The following is a 21801-nucleotide window of genomic DNA, read 5'->3' as shown; positions in this document are numbered from 1 at the left end:
TTGGGGACACTCTCCAGACACCTGCCTGACTCACTACCTCACCTTTGAGGTCTCAAGTGCCACCCCCTGAATGAGCAGCCCCCCCTGTAACTGCAACCCTCCTTCTCCCTACTCACATACAAGCTAATCACTAAATTTGACTTTTTGTGTCTCCTGAGCCCCCAACCGCAAGACGGCAAGGACTCTACTTGGCTCACTGTTATATCCCCAATACTAACAAAATTGCGAAGCACAGGGCAGATCTCAAATATATACTGAATGAAAGAAGGAATGAATGAATTCTCTTTACAGGATCTTCTCTGTGCTGGCCACACTGGGCATCAGAGACAAACTGAAGAGACAGAAAATTTCAATAGAACTGCATTACACCCAATAAGGCATAGAGGCTGATGGCTTTAATTTGAAGAATCTCCCATATGTGTTTTCTGATCAAAAAAGAACAAGCAAGGAGTCTGAAATAACCTGAAAATGCTTTTCAAAAATATTTTAGGAATTTTATTATAAAATTTTTAATTCATGTATTAAAATGTATACCAAGGCAAAAAAATCATGTAAGCATATCACAAATACAAAACAGTTTTCAAAACATACAAAACATACCCAATGTAAAAAAAAAAAAAAAAACACACACACACACACAAAATACAATGTATTTCCAATTAAAAAACAATAATAATAAAGCAAGGAGAAATGTTTGAAAAATGCTCATCCAAAAGTAAAAACAAAAACCCTCCCCTTGACTGGCCACTTAAGCTGCCTTGAAAGGCTCTTCTTCTTCTCTCATGTTACCTGGTCTTTCTTGTTATTTTTCTTTTTATTTGTAAGATAAGGGCCAATCAAGGCATTTTTAAAGGCATATCTGTTGCTATACTTTCATAGTCAAGTGACTTAATTCCAAAAGTTATACTCTGAGCTATAAACAGAGAGTTCCTAAACACTGTATGTAAATCAAATTATGATTTGGGTACTCTACAAAGAACATGCCACTACAGAAATTTTCTTTTATGAAATTGAGATTTTCACATCACATTTGCTTATGTCACAGTAAGTCCATAATCAGTTCCTCAACCCACCATAAAACAAAAAAAACAAAAACAAATCTAATCAAAGTATTTTATTCACTCTACTTACGGTTCCCTCAAGTGCTAAATAGGAACATCTAATCTAAAATACATCTGGAGTGGTCTATCCCCCTACCCGCCCCACATCTACTAATATGCACCAACAACAGAAACTGGCTCAATGCTTGCCTACTATTAAAGCTGATATTCACTTGATTTAGTTCTTGTTGCAGCAACAAAAATTTTTGAATTTTGTCTTTTTATGTAAGAACCACATCTATTACTAACACTTAACAATATATTTCAGGGAAAATGTTTGGATTTAAGCTGCAAATAAAATTCCTAATCAGGAGGTCAAAAAAGCTAGTTACTGATATTACTGATATGCTTTTCCCTGTCAAAAACTATCTTTGAGTGCTGGCAGCGTCCACGTTTGCTGTGCATTAGGATACTTTGACCTCTGCACTGACAAGATCAACTTTACACCTGGGCTGCAGTTAGTCACCCCACACACTCACTGGATTATATTGAAGGGCAGTTTCCCAAGACAGTCCCAGCTGCTTGGCCACCATCTAAACCTCCTGATGAAGAACACAGGCCTAAGGATGCTGACACAGGAAGTGTGTGACATGAAGTCTGAGGGTCAGGCCACTGTCATCCAGTAGCTGGAGCAGACCATTGAGGATCTGAAGACCAGGATAGCTAAGCTGGAGAAGCAATACCTCGCCCTAGAGGCGGGTCTGGAAGCCCTCAGGTTGGGTGAAAATGACGTCAGATATGAAAGGACTGTACAGGCCAGGTCCATCCGGACATCCTCGATGGAAGAGGGTGGTGTGCTGGCGCTTCCTCCTGGGGAGGCCCCACCGGTGGGCCCCCACCCTTGACCACACATGGAGAATCAGTGGAGCTGCCCTTGCCTTCAGGACCTCAGACCAAGTTCTGCTCAGAAATCTCTTTGGTCGTGTCTCCAAAGCGAGTATCAGTTCAGCTTGATGGACAGCCATCCCTCCAGCCTCCACCGCCTGCATTCCTTCCCTGGTCTGACAGTCACAGACAGGCCAGAGACGCCTGTACTTCACTTATTTGGGAAAAAATTGAAGAGCCATCCATAGATTCACCCAAAACCCATCCAAAAGACCTCAGAAAACTCAAGAAAGACCTGAGAGCCTGTGAAGTTGAAGCGGGGAAAGTTTACCAAGTGTCCTCAAAAGAGCACATTTAGCCTTTCAAAGATAACATGGAACAATTTCTTATTCAAGCTAAAATTGACCAAGAAGCAGAGAAGAACTCACTGACAGAGACTCATAAGTGCTTTTTGGAGACTACAGCCTATTTCTTCATGAGACCAAAAACTGGAGAGAAGGAAGTGTCCCCAAATGTTTTCTTCAGTATCTGGCATGAATTTGAGGAATTGTTTTCTAAATATACTGTCAAGGAAAGGAAGAAACCCATTTCTGGCACCATCACAAAGACCATGGCTAAGCTGTCAAGTTACTAAGCAACAAAAGGTCTCAAAGCAGTTGGAATATCAATGTCTAGCCTTCACTTAGATATGAAAGATATACAACATGCTGTGGTGAACTTGGACAATTCTGTGGTTGACCTAAAGACCCTTCAAGCTCTCTATGAGAATAGATATGCACAGTCAGTTGAACTGGAAAAAACTGAAAAGCATATTCAGTCCTCCAAAGACAAGGAAAACGCCAAGTCTCTGGACAAACCTGAGCAGTTCCTTTATGAACTGTCACTAATCCCCAACTTTCAGAGTGAGTCTTTTGCATCCTGTTTCAGTCCACATTTTCAGAAACCATTTGCTCAATTCGGTGCAAACTGGAGCTGCTACAGAAGTTGTGTGAGACATTAAAACATGGCTCAAGGGTTATGCAGGTTTTGGGTTCGGTTCTTGGCTTTGGCAACTACATGAATGGTGGAAATAAAACTCGGGGACAGGCAGACAGTTTTGAATTAGATATTCTCCCCAAGCTGAAAGATGTTAAAAGCAATGACAATAGCAGAAGCCTGTTGTCACATATCGTGTCATATTATATTTGCAATTTTGATGAGGATGCTGGGAAAGAACAGTGTGTGTTTCCACTGCCCGAATCCCAGGACCTCTTTCAGGCCTCGCAGATGAAGTGTGAAGATTTTCAAAAAGACCTCAGAAAACTCAAGAAAGACCTGAGAGCCTGTGAAATTGAAGCGGGGAAAGTTTACTAAGTGTCCTCAAAAGAGCATATTTAGCCTTTCAAAGATAACATGGAACAATTTCTCATTCAAGCTAAAATTGACCAAGAAGCAGAGGAGAACTCACTGACAGAGACTCATAAGTGTTTTTTGGAGACTACAGCCTATTTCTTCATGAGACCAAAAATTGGAGAGAAGGAAGTGTCCCCATTTTCTTCAGTATCTGGCATGAATTCAGCTCTGACTTTAAAGACTTTTGGAAGAAAGAGAACAAACTTATTCTACAAGAAGAGTAAAACAAACTGAAGAGGTGTGTAGGCAGAAAAAGGGAAAATCACTCTATAAAATAAAATCAAGACATGACTCTGGAATTAAAGCAAAAATAAGCATGAAAACCTGACCAATGAAAAGCAGAACAAAAATGAGTCACTGCAGCTGCTTCCATCGTCCTGTCTCCTTTAGTCCCTCCATGTGTATATGAACTTCAATGATATAATGGGGCATTTAACAGAGATTGCTATGTGCAATACTGTATTTAGTGTTTCTATTTTTTCTAGAATGTTAATTTATATGAAAATAAAATACATAAAAAAAAAGAAAAACTATCTTTTCTAATTTCTTTTTTTAATTAACTTTCGAGGGAGAGAAAGGAGGAGGAAGAGAAGGGAAGGAAAACAGACTGGCTGGGAGGTTAAAGGTGACATCTTCCAGTCACAATGACTCTTCCAGTATGGTGTAGAAAACCAGAGAATTCTCTTGAAATTCGCTAAGAGAACAGCACTGGCAATGCCATTCATCTAAAAATAAATGGAATTTAGAAGAAAATTATTATTAACTATTTTCTGTATCTTAGAAGAAGTCTGTTGTTAAAACTTATGATTAAAATTAGCTCCTCCTCAATTATTCCAATTTACTAACATTTAAATATGGAACAATTACTTTTAAGAAAAGAGAGAAAGTGAGGATTAAGAAAGGTTAAGTTCAGTCAAGCAGGAAGTCTGGTACATAAAAAATCAGACAGAGCAGGAGAGGCCCAGTCCAGAGACTGAGAGTCCAGGTCCAGCCTGGGGCTGCCACAAGCTAAGGAAAAAAGGAAGACCGACAAAATCTACTCTCTACAGCATGCATAACATTTGCTTCACAGAGAGAACTTTGAAACCTAAGACTCACTTATCAAGAGAATTAAAGAAAATTTTGCAAACTGTGCACATAGACACAATATTTTGAAAGCAAATTTTAAGGTGTGTAAATAGGCTCAGAGATTATATTTGGGAGAAGTATATACCCCCTTGGGGTGTGGTTCAGAAAGCAGGCTACCACCACCCTGAGGCATGGCCTGCACCAATGATAGTATTAAAATATATATATTTCCTTCCAATTATTTTCATTATTATGTCAACCAATTTGAATGTAGCAAGGGAGAATTTTACCAATGGTATAACTAGGTACATATTTACATTTTCATTTGCATCTTAAGGACGAACTGTTAAAAAATGATGGTGATTATGAAAAACAAGATTAAAGGCATGTCCATTTGGGAAAAATTACATTAACATTATTCATCCAACCACAAACACTTTTGTAATGAATGCAATACTACAAAACAATTCACAGCTTTATAAAAGTTAAAGTACAGAGTTTCATTAGGATTTTTTTCCAATTCAAAATTAAAAGAGGTCAACTTACATCACCACTTAACTATTTTACTCTAAAATCTTTAGAATATATAAAATACCAAGATTATCAACAGTCACATATGTTTTGAAGTCAGGGGACACGTGTATTTTCTTAAGATTGGTTCCGTTTGTGTAGAAGGTCTGTGAGGATTCCCCAGTGACAACATTCCACCACTGTGCAGAGAAAAACAAAATTCTTATTAGGCTGGTAATTACAGTGTGAGACAATCTGCAGTGCCAACAGGATCCTTCGCCCCTGCCCCTCCTACTCCCAAATTTAAGCTAATGCCAGGAAAGATGTCTATAGATAGTTTAATGCTAAATACAGTATCATCAACCCAGTCTGCCTTTCATGATTAGCCCTGGTGAGTGCCTCACAGCAACCCCACACCTAACTAACCCCCTTGTAAGGCAAAATGGAGAAACACACAGCCTACTCAAAACTGCAGACACAGGCTACCTAGAGCCCATTACAGCCACAGCTGGACTGAATTCTGTCTGCATGTCCTCAGTAGAATGGCAAGAACAATCCTCTATGTAGTCAAGTAGTCTTGACTACTCATAATATGAGCTGCAGAACAGAATAGGTTCTCTCTACTGAATCCTTTCACCAGGAGTGATTCAAGAGCCCATGACCAAATTTTTTATTTGGGCTTCCCTGGTGGCTCAGTGGTAAAGAATCTGACTGCCAATGTAAAAGACACAGGTTAGATCCCTGATACAGGAAGACCCCACATGCCTCGGAGCAACGAAGCCACAACTCTTGAGCCTGTGCTCTGGAGCACAGGAGCCACAACTACTGAGCCCACGTGTCATAGAGCTGGTGCTCCGCAGCAAGAGAAACCACAGCAATGAGAAGCCCATGCGTTGCAATTAGACAGCAGGCCCTGCTCACCACAACTAGAGAAAAGCCTGTGCAACAACAAAGACCTAGCATAGCCAAAAATAAAAAAATAATTTGTTTTAAAAAGTCTATACATGTATTTGCCAAATAAATACTGAACATTCAACTGCAGGAGGTACTCGGACCAAGTCCTTCCTTTCTCCTCCCAATTGTTGAACTGGCTAAGATTATAATAATATTTATATTCTGTTACCAAATGGAGATCATGATGCTTTACCTATATATATCACAGCTAAGGCAAGAGACCATGTACATGAACAACTTTTGAAAAGGCCTGAGGTACATCAAGATTCTGAGAATTATAAATGCAATGGTCACTTCTGTATCCATGGCAATGCCCAGCATTCTGCCTTGCTCATGTGACTGGATCAACTATTCATGTTCACTATTGGTCATGCTAACCAGTAAAAGCATACCTGTGGACTTACGTAAAGCTACATGTACTAACTTGAAATTTTCCAGAACTAACAATTTTGCACTATAAAACAGCAGTGTAATCAAGACTGCGGAGGACAGCCACTAAAGGCAAATCACAGAGATCAGCTGGTCCAACTGCCTTACTTTAAAAGTAAGGAAGCCAGGGCTGAGAGAGAAGAAAGGCGTTGTCACTGTGGATGACACTGCTAGCAGGTGGCAGAAGTGGAACAGATATCTGGTTTCCCAACCTTGTGCACCCATACCCTTCCCACTATTAAACCTCTCTGCTTGGAAACACTACCCCACAGTCATTAATGTGACCATGGATGAAAAGACAATATTAAACAGGACTCTCTTTTTGGCCATACCACACAGCATGTGGAACCCTTAGTTCCCTAACCAGTGATTTAATCTATGCCCCCTGCAGTGGAAGCACGGAGTCTTAACCACTTAAACAGGACTTACACAGGGGACTTCTAGGGCAGTGCAACTGTTCTGCATAATACTACAATGGTGGACATGCCATTATACATTCATCAAAATTCATAGAATGTACAATACCAAGAGTGAATCCTAACAGAAATTATGGACTTTAGTGATAATGAACATTCATCAGTTATAACAAATGTACCCTCTGGTGGAGGATGTTGATAGTGGGGAGGCTTATATGTGGAGGCGGTGGGGTATATGAGAACTCTGTACTTTTCAACCAACTTTACTGTGAAACTAAATTTGCTCTAAGAAATAATTTTTTTTTTAGAAATAGCAGGTAAAGGAAAGGATACATTGGGAATTGGGGACTAACAGGTACAAACTACTATATATAAAATAGATAAGCAATAAGGACCTACTGTTACAACACAGAGAATTATATTCAACACCTATATTATAAATATATATATAACTGAACCATTTTGCTGTACAACTGAAACACTAAATCAACTACACTTCACTTTTTTAAAAACGGAAAAACATAGCTAACATTTACTCAGGTACACGATGTGCCACCTGTGTACTTCACATGTATTCACTCCTTTAACCCTCCCAACCCTATGAGGTAGGTATTATTATTACACCTATTTTATAGATGAGAAATCATCTTATGCAAGATCACAAAGCTAATGAGTGGCAGAGCTAGGCTCTGAATTCAGGCAGTCCAAGGCTCATTCTCCTGAACTTAATATTCTGTTGCCTCTAAGTAATGGCAAACCTGTACTTATCACCATGTATTTAATATTTCAAATCAGCCTTTCTCCTCACAGGTATAACTTACTGTGGATTTCTTGCCTTTCTAACAGGATGTACTCTGTGGTATAACACAAGTAAATCACATTATATTTAACTTATAAATAGAAATAATTTTAAAAGTTAAGAGCTTTTTAGCTACTGGATACACACTTTATCTTACTGACATTCAATTTATATAGCTTGGGTTATAAACAGACTCAAAAGGCCTATTTTCTTGGATACTACAGCAGCTATTTCTTTTTACTTTCTAATTTGCTTTGTGCTTTTGCATAGTCTCATTAACATGCTGGGTAGATGCAGGCTGGGCTATATCATAATCAGTTTAACCATGCTGGTAACCAAACCAGAAGAAAGAACAGCCTGTCACTGAAATATACAGACTTAATACATAGGCTATAGGTTCTTTCACGCTCAAGACATAACTCTACAGACATTGATTCTGCTGTTTATCTCGTGCTTCTCTAGGAACGCTGGCTATCTAGTCACTGATCTCTATTCTGTCTTGTAAGCCAGACTCACAATTCTGTGACAGTCTTCTATGGGGCCCAGAGCATCAAAAGACAGGGTCTCTAGAAGCTCAATGTCAAAGCTGAGCAGTTAAGTTTTTCACCAGTTAATACAGCTGAAGACTCCCAGCTTCCAACACAAAAACAGCAATGCTGCTCCCCTAAGAATTATCCTTGGAGCAGTTTATCTCTACACTCAAGGAGGACAAGGGGTAACAGTATCTCAATCCCCCAATAACTAAATAAAGGCGTGCCTTTCTTTGCTGCTACTGTTTAGTCGCTGAGTCATGCCCGTGACCCCATGGGCCTTTATTTAGGTACAGGCTAATGCAACATTTTGTGAACTACAGTGTACTTTCAATGTAAACTTGTAAAATGAATCACAACACACATCCTCTCATAGAGCTAAAAACTTCCCTCTGACTTCTCTTTTTTACAAGCTAGAGTATTCATTAAATAAAATTGCATTTATATAGGTGCCATATATCCAAAAACTTCAATTCAGTCATTCAGATATTTTTGAACATCTATACTGTGCTAATGTTCAAATTACACCACAACTGCACTCATTTCACATGCTAGCAAATGCTCAAAATTCTCCAAGCGAGGCTTCAACAGTACAGGAACCGAGAACTTCCAGATGTTCAAGATGAATTTAGAAAAGGCAGAGGAACCAGATATCAAATGGCCAACATTTGTTGGATCATAAAAAGAAGCAAGAGAATTCCAGAAAAACATCTACTTCTGCTTCATTGACTACACTAAAGCCTTTGACTGAATGGATCACAACAAACTGGGGAAAATTATTAAAAGGATGGGAATACCAGACCACCTTACCTGCCTCCTGAAAAATCTATATACAGGTCAGGAAGCAACAGTTAGAACCTGTCATGGAACAATGGACTGGTTCCAAATTGGGCAAGGAGTACATCAAGGCTGTATGTTTTCACAGTGATTATTTAACTTTATAAGCAGAATACATCATGCAAAATGCCAATCTGGATGAAGCACAAGCTGGAATCAAGACTGCTGGGAGAAATATAAGATATGCAGATGACACCTCCCTTATGGCAGAAAGAGAAGAGGAACTAAAGAGCCTCTTGATTAAAGTGAAAGAGGAGAGAAAAAGCTGGCTTAAAACTCAACATTCAAAAAATGATGATCATGAGATCCGGTCCCATAATTTAATGGCAAATAGCAAGCAGATGGGCAAACAATGGAAACAGTGAGAGAATTTATTTTTTTGAGCTCCAAAATCACTGCAGATGGTGACTGCAGCCATGAAATTGAAAGACGCTTGCTCCTGGGAAGAAAAGCTATGACCAACCTAGATAGCATATTAAAAAGCAGAGACATTACTTTGCCAACAAAGGTCCGTCTAGTGAAAGCTATAGTTTTTCCAGTCATGTATGGATGTTGAGAGTTGGGCCATAAAGAAGGCTGAGCGTTGACGAACTGATGCTTTTTAACTGTGGTGTTAGAGAAAACTCTTCAGAGTCCCTTGGACTGCAAGGATATCAAACCAGTCAATCCTAAACGAAATCAGTCCTGAATATTCATTGGAAGGACTGATGCTGAAGCTCCAATACTTTGGCCACCTGATGCAAAGAGCCAACTCATTAGAAAAGACCCTGATGCTAGGGAAGATTGAAGGCAGGAGGAGAAGGGGACGCAGAGGATGAGATGGTTGGATGATATCACCAACTCAATGGACATGAGTTTGAACAAGCTCCAGGAGATGGTGAAGGACAGGGAAGCCTGGCATGCTGCAGTCCATGGGGTCACAAAGAGTTGGACACGACTGAGCGACTGAACAACAACAATATTGTGCCAGGGGGCTTCCCTAGTAGCTCAGCTGGTTCTCCCGGTCCTTCACCCCTGAGAAGGGACAGGCTACAGACTCCCGTATTCTTGGGCTTCCCGGGTGTCTCAGATGGTAAAGAATCCACTGGCAACTCAGGAGACCTGGGTTTAATCCCTGGGTTGGGAAGATCCCCTGGAGAAGGGAATGGCAACTCACTCCAGTATTCTTGCCTGGAGAATCCCATGGACAGAGGAGCCTGGCGGGCTACAGTCCACGGGGTCGCAAAGAGTCAGATGCAACTGGGCGATGAAGCACAGTTGTGAAGTACACAACACTACACTACAGTACACATACACTACAGTATGTAAGTACACATACTGTACTAGACAGTTAAAATCATCTCCTACCCTTGAACGTTTTCAGGAAGAAAAACACAGTATCACAAGATCTAATTCAACAGCATTCTATATTAAGCGATCAGTACAATATACAGTACCATCTTCAAACTCCTTTTACACACCAACTGCTACTCAAAAGGCTCAGCTCCAGCATCCCTTCCCCAGGAACCCTCTGTCGTCTCCTTTGTGCTTCCAGTATCCTTCTGCAGACATGTCCTAGAACCCCTCTTACACTTATGAGACTTTATTTACTGTCTGTTTCCCCCAAAGACTGTCAACCACCTAGGCAAGAACCAAGTTTTAAACTCTGTCCCACACAGGAGAGTCAGCACACAGTGGCACTTAGTACACTCTTAGTGAGGGGACGGATAAAAAGATGCAAGCATCAAAAACAACCCTGAGGCACCACAACATACTCGACAGTGGCCTCAGTATTTACTAATACTAGGTTCGTATGAGCAAATGTACTAAGCAATTTTAGGAAATCCACAACCTCTATGAACATCACTTTCCTCACCTACAAACCAAAGATGATAAAATTTAAGTCTCACAAAGCTAGCTACAAAGATGATGTAAGTAAAGCATTTTCTAAACTATAAAGCAATATATTGCTGTTGCTATTTTTATTACTACTACTACTATAATGATAGTATAATACTATTATTACTATTTTTATTATTGTTACTATTACCACTAATACTTAAGAAAAAAATCTCACAAATAAAAAAATTTTTTAAAGACTTTCAACCAACACAGTTCACAATTAGCAAAGTAGGAAATCAAATCCAGTTAAACACCCTACTTTCTAGTCATTCTGGTCATCTAAGACTTGTATGGGGTGGTATGAGAGCTCTGGTCTGAGAATATCCCTAACACTGTCATCAGAGCTTCCGAAAGACCTGAGGAAAGCAGCCTTGTAGATCCATCTTGACACCCAAAACAGGTAATAGTAACTGCCCCTCCTTTCTGATGGGTTGTATGAGGCCCAACTGAGACACAAGATGTGAAAATAGCTTGGCAAGTAGGGTACAGGCTGCTCTTTTCCTTCAGTCTTTAAGAATCCCTCACCTTGAGATATCCTCCAGCAGAAACAAGCATTTTGGTGTCTGGAGAAAAGCAAAGGTCGGTCACCCAGCCTCCATGAGTAGCAGCTCCTTCTTCTACTGAAATCGGAGCACACAAATGAAGAAGCTCACCGTTTGAGACATTCCATATCTACAAAAGTGATACACAGTTCATTAGCAGGCTTACTCAGAAGTTTTATATCTATCTCATCTGGAAAATATACGGAAATTTTTCTTAAAAATATAATTACAATTCAGTGATACCTTAGTAATTTTTTTAGACTACATTCTTTTTCAAATTAAATAATATATATACAATTAAAATGCATTACTTATGATATTTATCATTAACTATACTCCAAAAAAAAAAAAATAACAAAAGGACTTAAGAGTGATTAATTAGAAAACTGCGACTCTTTCACTGAATAAAAAGAGTACGATAGGAGAAGCAGGGAATAAACAAAAAAGGCCTAACAAATTAAACTACCTCAAAAGAACAAAGAATTCTAGTTTAGGATCTAGAATAACGACAGATACAATACAAACACCTAAAGTACACATATTTTAAAACAGTAAGTCCAGTAAGTTTTTTTTATACACATATGTATAATTTTTAATATTTTATATGTATAAAGTAAGGAAGCAAACATATAAAATTCACTAAGATTATTTTACTGAACTCCTATAAACAACCTAATTACTAAAAGATACTAATATTTCCATTTACTTCCAGTGATAATATATCAGCAGTACTCTAATTTTTCAAAGAAACTACACATCAGAATAAGAAAAACAGAGGCATAAATAGCAAAAGAAAATAATAAAAATCATCATTTGTAAATATCTCCCTGGGAAATCCAAGAGAACCAAATGGAAAACTGACTAGAAAGAATTCAGTAAGACAGCTAGATATAAGAGATATATATATATATATATATATATATATAATTTACTGCTTTCCTGTATTTTTGAAAAATCAAGTGGACAAATTTTTTTTAATGTACTAAAGAAAATTTTTTGAATAGCACTTAAAGAGAGACAATTTTTACCTTTAGGGCTTTCTGGAAAAATGAAACACTGCCTTATAACCAATAAAGAGGTCCTTTCATCCAGAGATGAGGACTCAGAGCAAAACCAATGTTCCCAAAGCAGCCCTGCTCCTTCAGCAGGTGTGATATTTTTGAGAATGGCATAGAGATTACTTAGTTGATTACTTAGTTCTTAAGCAAGAGAATCTTATTTTCCTAGAAGGCCTATCTGATAATGCCTCTGTTCCAGCAAACTGCATACTGTCTCACTCTTCTACATTATATACCTAATTCCTTGAATTTTAATTTCTCTTTCATGAAAAAAAAAAAAAAGACTCTCCTTAATTATACTGGTTACCAAAGCACCCCAATGTCCAATCATTTTCAACCACCCAGTGCTTCCAATACAACCAGCAGCAAAGAGCCCCATGAGGACAGCAACAGGCCCTACTCTAAATGTTGACTATTTAATGGATACAGTGCTAAAGAGACCTTTCAGTGCAGAAAACAGCAGAATTGCAATTCATTTATAATCTAGATAACAATTTACAAAAATTATTCTCCTCAAATTCTGCCACTAAAAACAATCTTTGGTTCAGATCCAAGAATTAGGATGAATCATTCTCAAGCTAACAGCAGAGAGCCAACTGCAAATAACTAGGGCATCTGCCTTCTCACATACATAGGAAATGCTTCTAACTCTAAAACGAATTCTTTTCTGCAGTGGAGTGCAGCTGTGAACACAACGTGCACAGGAAACAGAACAAAGCATGCCTCATCCAACCAGAACCCCATAGCCTGTGCTTCCCTGTCACATTAACAAAGGGCCCCGATGTGGTACAGAGGACCAGCCGCAGCTATAAGAAAAACAGTGCTTTCATGTCAGCAAACACCTTACCCTGATTTCTCCATTGTCGTCTCCAGTCGCCAACAAGCTATTGTTCACAGAGAAGGAAGAGCAGCGCACACAGCCTTTGTGGCCTCTCAATTCATGAAGAGGAGAAAGGAGTTCAAAACTCCAAATCTGGAAGGCAATTCAGATTGTTTAGGAATCTAGAAATAAGCAACTACAAACCCTGCCTCGAGTGCTGTGTGTATTAGTTGATCAGTCTGACTCTGCAACTCCATGGACTGTAGCCAGCCAGGCTCCTCTGTCTATGCAATTCTCCAGGCAAGAATACAGGGGTGGGTCACCATTCTCTTCTCCAGGCAATCTTCCAGACCCAGGGACTGAACCCAGGTCTCTCGCCTTGCAGACAGATTCTTTACTGGCCAGTTAGACATAAATTCAATCATATGAAGTACTAATATTCAGCAGTTTATAACCTTTTATGAGAGGCCCAAATGCCAATTAGCAACCTTGTTAATATTTTAGTTTCCCTTTAATTATTCAAGTAAACTTCAGCATAAAGATCAAAGTCACAGCTTCCTTAACTTCTTTAGACTCAAAAGGAAGAACAGCAAAATGGTCTACAGAGTGAAGAAGACTTGAGTGGAGTGCTGGCAACACAATTTATTAGTTCCTTGGCCTAGGACAACCACATGAGCTTCTCTGGCTTGTTTCTGTATCTGTATAATGGGAATAGTAACACCTGTAGAGTGAAAATTCAATGAGATAATAGGGACTGAAATTCCTAGCCTATCCTTAGTTCTTCTTCACTTTCTGCCATAAGGGTGGTGTCATCTGCATATCTGAGGTTATTGATATTTCTCCGGGCAATCTTGATTCCAGCTTGTGCTTCATCCAGCCCAGCCTTTCTCATCATGTACTCTGCATATAGGTTAAATAAGCAGGGTGACAATATACAGCCGTGACGTACTCCTTTCCTGATTTGGAACCAGTCTGTTGTTTCATGTCCAATTCTAACTATTGCTTCCTGACCTGCATACAGATTTCTCAAGAGGCAGGTAAGGTGGTCTGGTATTCCCATCTCTTGAAGAATTTTCCACAGTTTGTCATGACTGACACAAAGGCTTTGGCATAGTCAATAAGGTAGAAGTTTTTCTGAAACTAACTTTCTTGCTATTTCGATGATCCAACGGATGTTGTCAATTTGATCTCTGGTTCCTTTGCCTTTCCTAAATCCAGCTTGAACATCTGGAAGTTCATGGTTCACGTACTGTTGAAGCCGCACATGGAGAATTTTGAGCATTACTCTACTAGCAAGCGAGATGAGTGCAATTGTGCAGTAGTTTGAACATTCTTTGGCATTGTCTTTCTTTGGGATTGGAATGAAAACTGACCTTTTCCAGTCCTGTGGCCACTGCTGAGTTTTCCAAATTTGCTGACATACTGAGTGCAGCACTTTCACAGCATCATCTTTTAGGATTTGAAATTGCTCAACTGGAATTCCATCACCTCCACTACCTTTGTTCATAGTGATCCTTCCTAAGGCCCACTTGACTTCACATTCCTGGATGTCTGGCTCTAGGTGAGTGATCACACCATCATGATTATCTGGGTCATGAAGATCTTTCTTTGTATAGTTCTTCTGTGTATTCTTGCCACCTCTTCTTACTAACTTTTGCTTCTGTTAGGTACATACTGTTTCTGTCCTTTATTGTGCCCATCTTTGCATGAATATTCCCTTGGTATCTCTAATTTTCTTGAAGAGATCTCTAATCTTTCCCATTCTATTGTTTTCCTCTATTTCTTTGTACTGATTGATCACTGAGGAAGGTTTTCTTATCTCTCCTTGCTATTCTTTGGAACTCTGCATTCAAATGGGTATATCTTTCCTTTTCTCCTTTGCCTTTTGAATCTCTTCTTTTCATAGCTGTTTGTAAGGCCTCCTCAGACAACCATTTTGCCTTTTTTCATTTCTTTTTCTTGGGGATGGTCTTGATCACTGCCTCCTGTACAATGTCACTAAACTCCATTCACAGTTCATTGGGCCCTCTATCAGAACTAATCCCTTGAATCTAGTTCTCACTGTATAATCATAAGGATTTGATGAAGGTCATACCTGAATGGTCTAGTGGTTTTCCCTACTTTCTTCAATTTAAGTCTGAATTTGGCAATAAGGAGTTCACGATGTGAGCCACAGTCAGCTCCCAGTCTTGTTTTTGCAGACTGTATAGAGCTTCTCCATCTTTGGCTACAAAGAATATAATCAATCTGATTTCAGTATTGACCATCTGGTGAGGTCCATGTATAGAGTCTTCTCTAGTGTTATTGGAAGAGGGTGTTTGCTATGAGAGTGCATTCTCTTGGCAGAACTCTATTAGCCTTTGCCCTGCTTCATTCTGTTACTCCAGGTATTTCTTGACTGTCTACTTTTGCATTCCACTCCCCTATAATGAAAAGGACATCTTTTTTGGGTGTTAGTTTTAGAAGGTCTTGACAGGTCTTCATAGAACTGTACAACTTCAGTTTCTTTAGCATTACTGGTAGGGGCATAGACTTGGATTACTGTGATATTGAATGTTTTGCCTTGGAAAGGAACAGAGATCATTCTGCCATTTTCAAGATTGCATCCAAGGACTGCATTTTGGACTGTTGTTGACTATGATAGCTACTGCATCTCTTCTAAGGGATTCTTGCCCACAGCAGTAGATATAATGGTCATCTGTTTTTGTTTTTTTTTTGCAAAGTCCACGTAACTTTTATTGCTGCTCTTTGAATGGTTTATAGACTATTTTTTTCAAAGCTTGTCACTTAGATTTTTTTTTTCTTTTTTAATTTAACTTTACAATATTGTATTGGTTTTGCCATATATCAAAATGAATCTGCCACAGGTATACATGTGTTCCCCATCCTGAACCCTCCTCCCTCCTCCCTCCCCATACCATCCCTCTGGGTCGTCCCAGTGCACCAGCCCCAAGCATCCAGTATCGTGCATCAAAGCTGGACTGGTGACTCGTTTCATATATGATATTATACATATTTCAATGCCATTCTCCCAAATCATCCCACCCTCTCCCTCTCCCACAGAGTCCAAAAGACTGTTCTATACATCAGTGTCTCTTTTGCTGTCTCGTACACAGGGTTATTGTTACCATCTTTATAAATTCCATATATATGCGTTAGTATACTGTATTGGTGTTTTTCTTTCTGGCTTACTTCACTCTGTATAATAGGCTCCAGTTTCATCCACCTCATTAGAACTGATTCAAATGTATTCTTTTTAATGGCTGAGTAATACTCCATTGTGTATATGTACCACAGCTTTCTTATTCATTCATCTGATGATGGACATCTAGGTTGCTTCCATGTCCTGGCTATTATAAACACTGCTGCGATGAACATTGAGGTACACGTGTCTCTTTCAATTCTGGTTTCCTCAGTGTGTATGCCCAGCAGTGGGATTGCTGGATCATAAGGCAGTTCTATTTTCAGTTTTTTAAGGAATCTCCACACTGTTCTCCATAGTGGCTGTACTAGTTTGCATTCCCACCAACAGTGGAAGAGGGTTCCCTTTTCTCCACATCCTCTCCAGCATTTATTGTTTGTAGACTTTTGGATTGCAGCCATTCTAACTGGCGTGAAATGGTACCTCATAGTGGTTTTGATTTGCATTTCTCTGATAATGAGTGATGTTGAGCATCTTTTCATGTGTTTGTTAGCCATGTGTATGTCTTCTTTGGAGAAATGTCTATTTAGTTCTTTGGCCCATTTTTTGATTGGGTCATTTATTTTTCTGGAATTGAGCTGTAGGAGTTGCTTGTATATTTTTGAGATTAGTTGTTTGTCTGTTGCTTCATTTGCTATTATTTTCTCCCATTCTGAAGGCTGTCTTTTCACTTTGCTTATAGTTTCCTTTGTTGTGCAGAAGCTTTAAAGTTTAATTAGGTCCCATAAATCCACGCACATATGGACACCTTATCTTTGACAAAGGAGGCAAGAATATACAATGGATTAAAGACAATCTCTTTAACAAGTGGTGCTGGGAAAACTGGTCAACCACTTGTAAAAAAATGAAACTAGAACACTTTATAACACCATACACAAAAATAAACTCAAAATGGATTAAAGATCTAAACGTAAGACCAGAAACTATAAAACTCCTAGAGGAGAACATAGGCAAAACACTCTCCGACATACATCACAGCAGGATTCTCTATGACCCACTTCCTAGAATACTGGAAATAAAAGCAAAAATAAACAAATGGTCATCTGATTTGAATTCACCCATTCTAGTCCACTTTAGTTCGCTGATTCCTAAAATGTCAATGTTCACTCTTGCCATCTCCTGTTTGAGCACTTCCAATTTCCCTTGATTCATGGATCTAATATACCAGGTTCCTATGCAATATTGCTCTTTACAGCATCAGACTTTGCTTCTATCACCAGTCACATCCACAACTGGGTGTTGTTTTTGCTTTGGCTTTGTCTCTTCATTCTTTCTGGAGTTATTTCTCCACTGAACTCCAGTAGCATATTGGCCACCTACCAACCTGGGGAGTTCATCTTTCAGTGTCCTCTATCTTTTTGCCTTTTCATACTGTTCATGGGGTTCTCAAAGCAAGAACACTGAAATGGTTTGCCATTCCCTTCTCCAGTGGACCACATTTGTCAGAACTCTCCATCATGACCCTACTATAATCCCTATACCAACCTACTATCTTGGCAGAAAGATGTTGTTCTTTTCCTTCCAATATTCTCCCTGGTGGTTCTGTCATCACCATTTAACAAGCACATACTGAAAAAATGTTCCAGAGCAAAGAACTGGTAGTACAAAGATAACCAGACTCAGTCCCTGTCCTTGAAAAGTTTCTACTTTAATCATAAATGGCTGAGCAAACAGTGGTATGAAGTAAATGATTAATATGAGAACATGTAATAGGAACACTTAAGGTAGAACAGCTAATCGTCCCTGAGGGCCAGGAAAGAGTTCACTGAAGAATTGACCTCAAATGCTGATCTAAAAGAATGAGTCACGATGCATTGATATAAAAAAGAATAAAAGGTTGAGTTGAGCCAAAGATAAGAGTGTGCACAAAAAGGTGGAAGTAGAAGTAGTCTGGCACAGAGGAAGCAATTTAGCAGAAAGAGACAAAGAAGAGCTAAGGATATAGGTTTGTAAACCACCAAGTCTCAGAGGAGCTTCAACAGGGCACTTGGGCAGCAGCAGGGAAGATAAATTGGAAGAGGTGCAGACCAGTGGCAGGTCCACCAATAAAAGAAGACAGCCTGGTCTTAGGGGTGGGGAAAAGGAAGAGAATAAGGATCCAAGAGACACTGAGTAGTAATCAATAGAACACAGAAGACAGGAAAGTCCCAGGAAATTCCAAGGTTTATAGTTTGGAAAGATGGACAGATAACAATGCCATTAACAAAGATGAAGAAAAAAGAATAGGATGGAGTCTTCAGTGTCCCCAAGCAGCAGCATTTCACTGGAATATGATTTTCAGAAGCATCAATTTACATCGATTACAAAAAATTTAACTGTGGGTGTACAATTAAATGTAAATCTCTTTCAATACTTTTTATCCCTATAATATCCAGTAGATGCTGCCTTTGATTACTAACAGACAAAAATATATCAGTAAAGGAGAAATCAAAAGTCCTCAATGTCATTCACTTAACATATTTGATACAAACTAAATGCCAATGGTCATCCTCCAAAAATTCACAAGAGGCAGCCATGTAGACAGAATATTATTTTTCTCTTTTACTCATTAGTTAGTGTTCATCACTCAGTCATGTCCGATTCTTTGCAAACCCATGGACTATAGCCCACCAGGCTCCTGTGTCTATGAAATTCTCCAGGTAATAATTCTGCAGTGGGTTAACTATTCCCTTCTCCAGAGGATCTTCCCAACCCAGGGATCAAACCCAGGTTGCCTACATTGCAGACGGAGTCTTTACCATCTGAGCCACCAGCAAAGTTTTTACACATTAGTTAGACTCACAATACATAACCAACACTCAAGTTTTAGGCATGCACCTTTCACCCAATTGACCTACCTTTGCAGTCTTGTCAGCAGAGGTAGAAGAAAACTTAGTAGCATCAGAGGAAATATCACAAGAAAGAACTGTATCCTGGTGACACACGAAATCTTTTTCTATTCTTCTGGTAATAATATTCCATACCTTCAAAGAAAAACTCAGAAGTTGACACTTTTCAGAACACATTGTATTACTGAGCATAATTAGCCAGAAAACAAGAGCTTTAGCACACTGATTGTTCTGACCTCTTTAAGTGCCTTTTAGTACAAATGTTCATAGACACACAGCAGATGTAGATGACGGCAATAAACAAAAAACAGGCATTTCTACTTTAGAAATTTAAAAATTTAAGTATTTACATATCAGCCATCTGCTTTTGGCTGTCACTATATAATCAATACAACAGTAAAGTATTTCATAACAAAGAAACGTCTGTTAGAAATTACCTTTACTGTTCCATCAAATGACCAGGAAAGAAGTCTTGAATTTTTCAAGAGTCTGAAGTCTTTCACTGTTTCCTGGTGGGCTTGGAGAAAGAAAGGGTCCTCTGATTGCCAGTTCCATATCTGAATATCAAAGAAATAAGTCTGTTATAACCCTTTTCCGAAAACACCCCATTAGAAGGGTAGGGGAGAAGCATTCCCTTGTCTGAAGTCTTTCATCTGCATGGCACTTCAGTAAAATATAGACAAGAACCAAATAAGAATATGGTATCCCCATTTTACAGAGAGAGAAGAGAAAAGCTGGAGCTAATTAACTTGACTAAGGGCAAAATAAAATATTTTTCCTCCTAAATAAAATTTGTTTCCTTCGGTTGCTTGGAGAGCAGTTAATTATATCAGAAGATAGAGAAAAGTCACAATATGCCAGTGAGCTCACCATCTGATTAAATTTTCCAAAGAAAATTATCCCAATTATATATTCACAGATATCTGAAGCTCACAAGCTAGGCCAAACCCTGATTTCAGCTCAACTGAAACTACTGAATCCTACTGGTCCTACTGCCTGTGAAGGTCCACTGACCAGAGCAGCTTCAAATCAGGCTGTGGGACTTCTGAGCTTTAGATATATTAGCTAGCCCCCAATACAATCTTCAAAATGACAAGTGATACAGTAGATCATTTTTCACAAGGCATTCCAGGAAGAACTCCTCATGACACAAGGGAAAGAGAAGAGACTGCAATGTTGGAGACAGGGCATTCGAAGTAGGCTTGAGAAATGAACTGGAATCATGATTCACAAACAGAGGAGGGCATTTCAAACACACACTATGAATGCTTGAGTTAAAGCACAGGAGTAGGAAAAGGTGGAAAGGTTACAGGGACCTGTTCACAGTTTAATCTGGGTGGAGTACAGGATATGCAGAAGGAACGGTAGTGGGGAAAGGTTGAGAAGATATTCTAAGAAACAGCCCAGAGAGCCTGAAGCTAGACTTCTGGGCAATTAGTCAGTCTCCCACAGAATTTTCTTCTTTTTTTTATTTCAACATAAGAGATAAAAAGACAAAGAAAAAGCAGCCACCATCTCAGGTATGCGAATTAATAATATTCTGGGTCTAGTTTCTGACTAGTGAAGGTTAAACAGTAGAAATCCCTTTGAGGCTTTTTCTATCAGGCTTAGACCAAATCGTAAAAGAAATTACATCTCTCTTACCCTCTTTCTTTACTCCTCTATCCTCCACTTTTAGCAGCCACCCTCCCACCTCCACCATGCCCTGGCTCTCAGACATCTCCATCCTTTCTGTCTCTGAGTGCCCATTCGTGGAAGCAAGGTTATCTTGTATGAGAGCAAGGGAACTTAAGAGAGGATCTGGAAGTGAGAGTAATTCTGAGGAGAATGAATTGGGAATTTCGGTATTTTAAGAGCTCAATAAGATATGCTAAGGTGAGGGGGAAGAAACAGAAGCTTTCTGGCTCCCCTAATCATATCAGAAAAAAAGGCACCCTGTGTGACTAAACATAAAATACCCTGGGCCATTGTAATAGGAAGTTTCTGGCTCCCTCCTTCAACTTTCTGGGCTTTAGTGGCCTAGAAGATAAGTGGATTCTATTAACAGCTCCTCCTGGTTGACTGGTACTGCCATTCCTAGCTGTGTCTGACTCAGTGTTCATTCCTGACTGAGGTTCTTACTGCTACCCTCCACATCAAGAAGTCAGAGAGCCCTCCTGAGCAGACATAACAAAGAATTTGACAATCGCTGAGGGTGAAGAGACTAGCCTTAGCAGATTTTTTTTTTTGGTAGTTGCTTTCTGATAAGGCAATGATGACAAAGATACTTTTTTGTTGGACTTAAATGTCCTGTGCTAATCGAATCATCTTATATAACAGCTAAACTTCTACCAACATTAGTCAAATGTATAAAGGTTGAGTCTGGCTATGTCTCTACCATTAGCTGTAATTTTTACAACGTATGTACACCAGAATTTTTTCAGCTATATAAGTTTAAATGTTTTAAAATGCTAAAGAATCTTTTATACCTGTAAGAATCAATATATTCTCAATCTCAGGTGAACACAGCTACTATTTGGGCTTTATTTACATACCAAAGATTTACATAGATCTATTTACATAGATCAAAAACTACCAAAATAGACCTCAATATTTACAGCTCTAGGTGCT

At 39.1% G+C, this 21801-nt stretch overlaps 1 protein-coding gene and 2 pseudogenes across 4 annotated transcripts in view; 2 read left to right on the top strand and 1 right to left on the bottom strand.

The window, feature by feature from the left end:
* Positions 1–458: 458 nt before the first annotated feature.
* Positions 459–21801, bottom strand: part of APAF1 (apoptotic peptidase activating factor 1) — an 89956-nt gene continuing 68613 nt past the window's right edge. For all 4 annotated transcript variants that reach the window (XM_070789590.1, XM_019961138.2, XM_070789589.1 and 1 more), the window contains 5 exons: positions 19629–19748; positions 19201–19326; positions 13189–13314; positions 11267–11413; positions 459–5095 (listed from right to left, as the gene is read on the bottom strand). In XM_070789590.1, the coding sequence (XP_070645691.1) occupies positions 4949–5095; positions 11267–11413; positions 13189–13314; positions 19201–19326; positions 19629–19748 (666 nt within the window). In that variant the 3' untranslated portion in view covers positions 459–4948. The remainder of the gene's footprint in view (positions 5096–11266; positions 11414–13188; positions 13315–19200; positions 19327–19628; positions 19749–21801) is intronic.
* LOC109558498 (formin-2 pseudogene) lies at positions 1531–2283 on the top strand (annotated as a pseudogene).
* Positions 2299–3645, top strand: LOC109559417 (formin-2 pseudogene; annotated as a pseudogene).

Source organism: Bos indicus, chromosome 5 (assembly GCF_029378745.1).
Source record: "Bos indicus isolate NIAB-ARS_2022 breed Sahiwal x Tharparkar chromosome 5, NIAB-ARS_B.indTharparkar_mat_pri_1.0, whole genome shotgun sequence".
In the NCBI taxonomy this organism is placed as follows: domain Eukaryota; kingdom Metazoa; phylum Chordata; class Mammalia; order Artiodactyla; family Bovidae; genus Bos; species Bos indicus.
The sequence above is the reverse complement of the archived record's forward strand: the minus strand, read 5'-3'. Positions and strand labels throughout refer to the sequence as shown.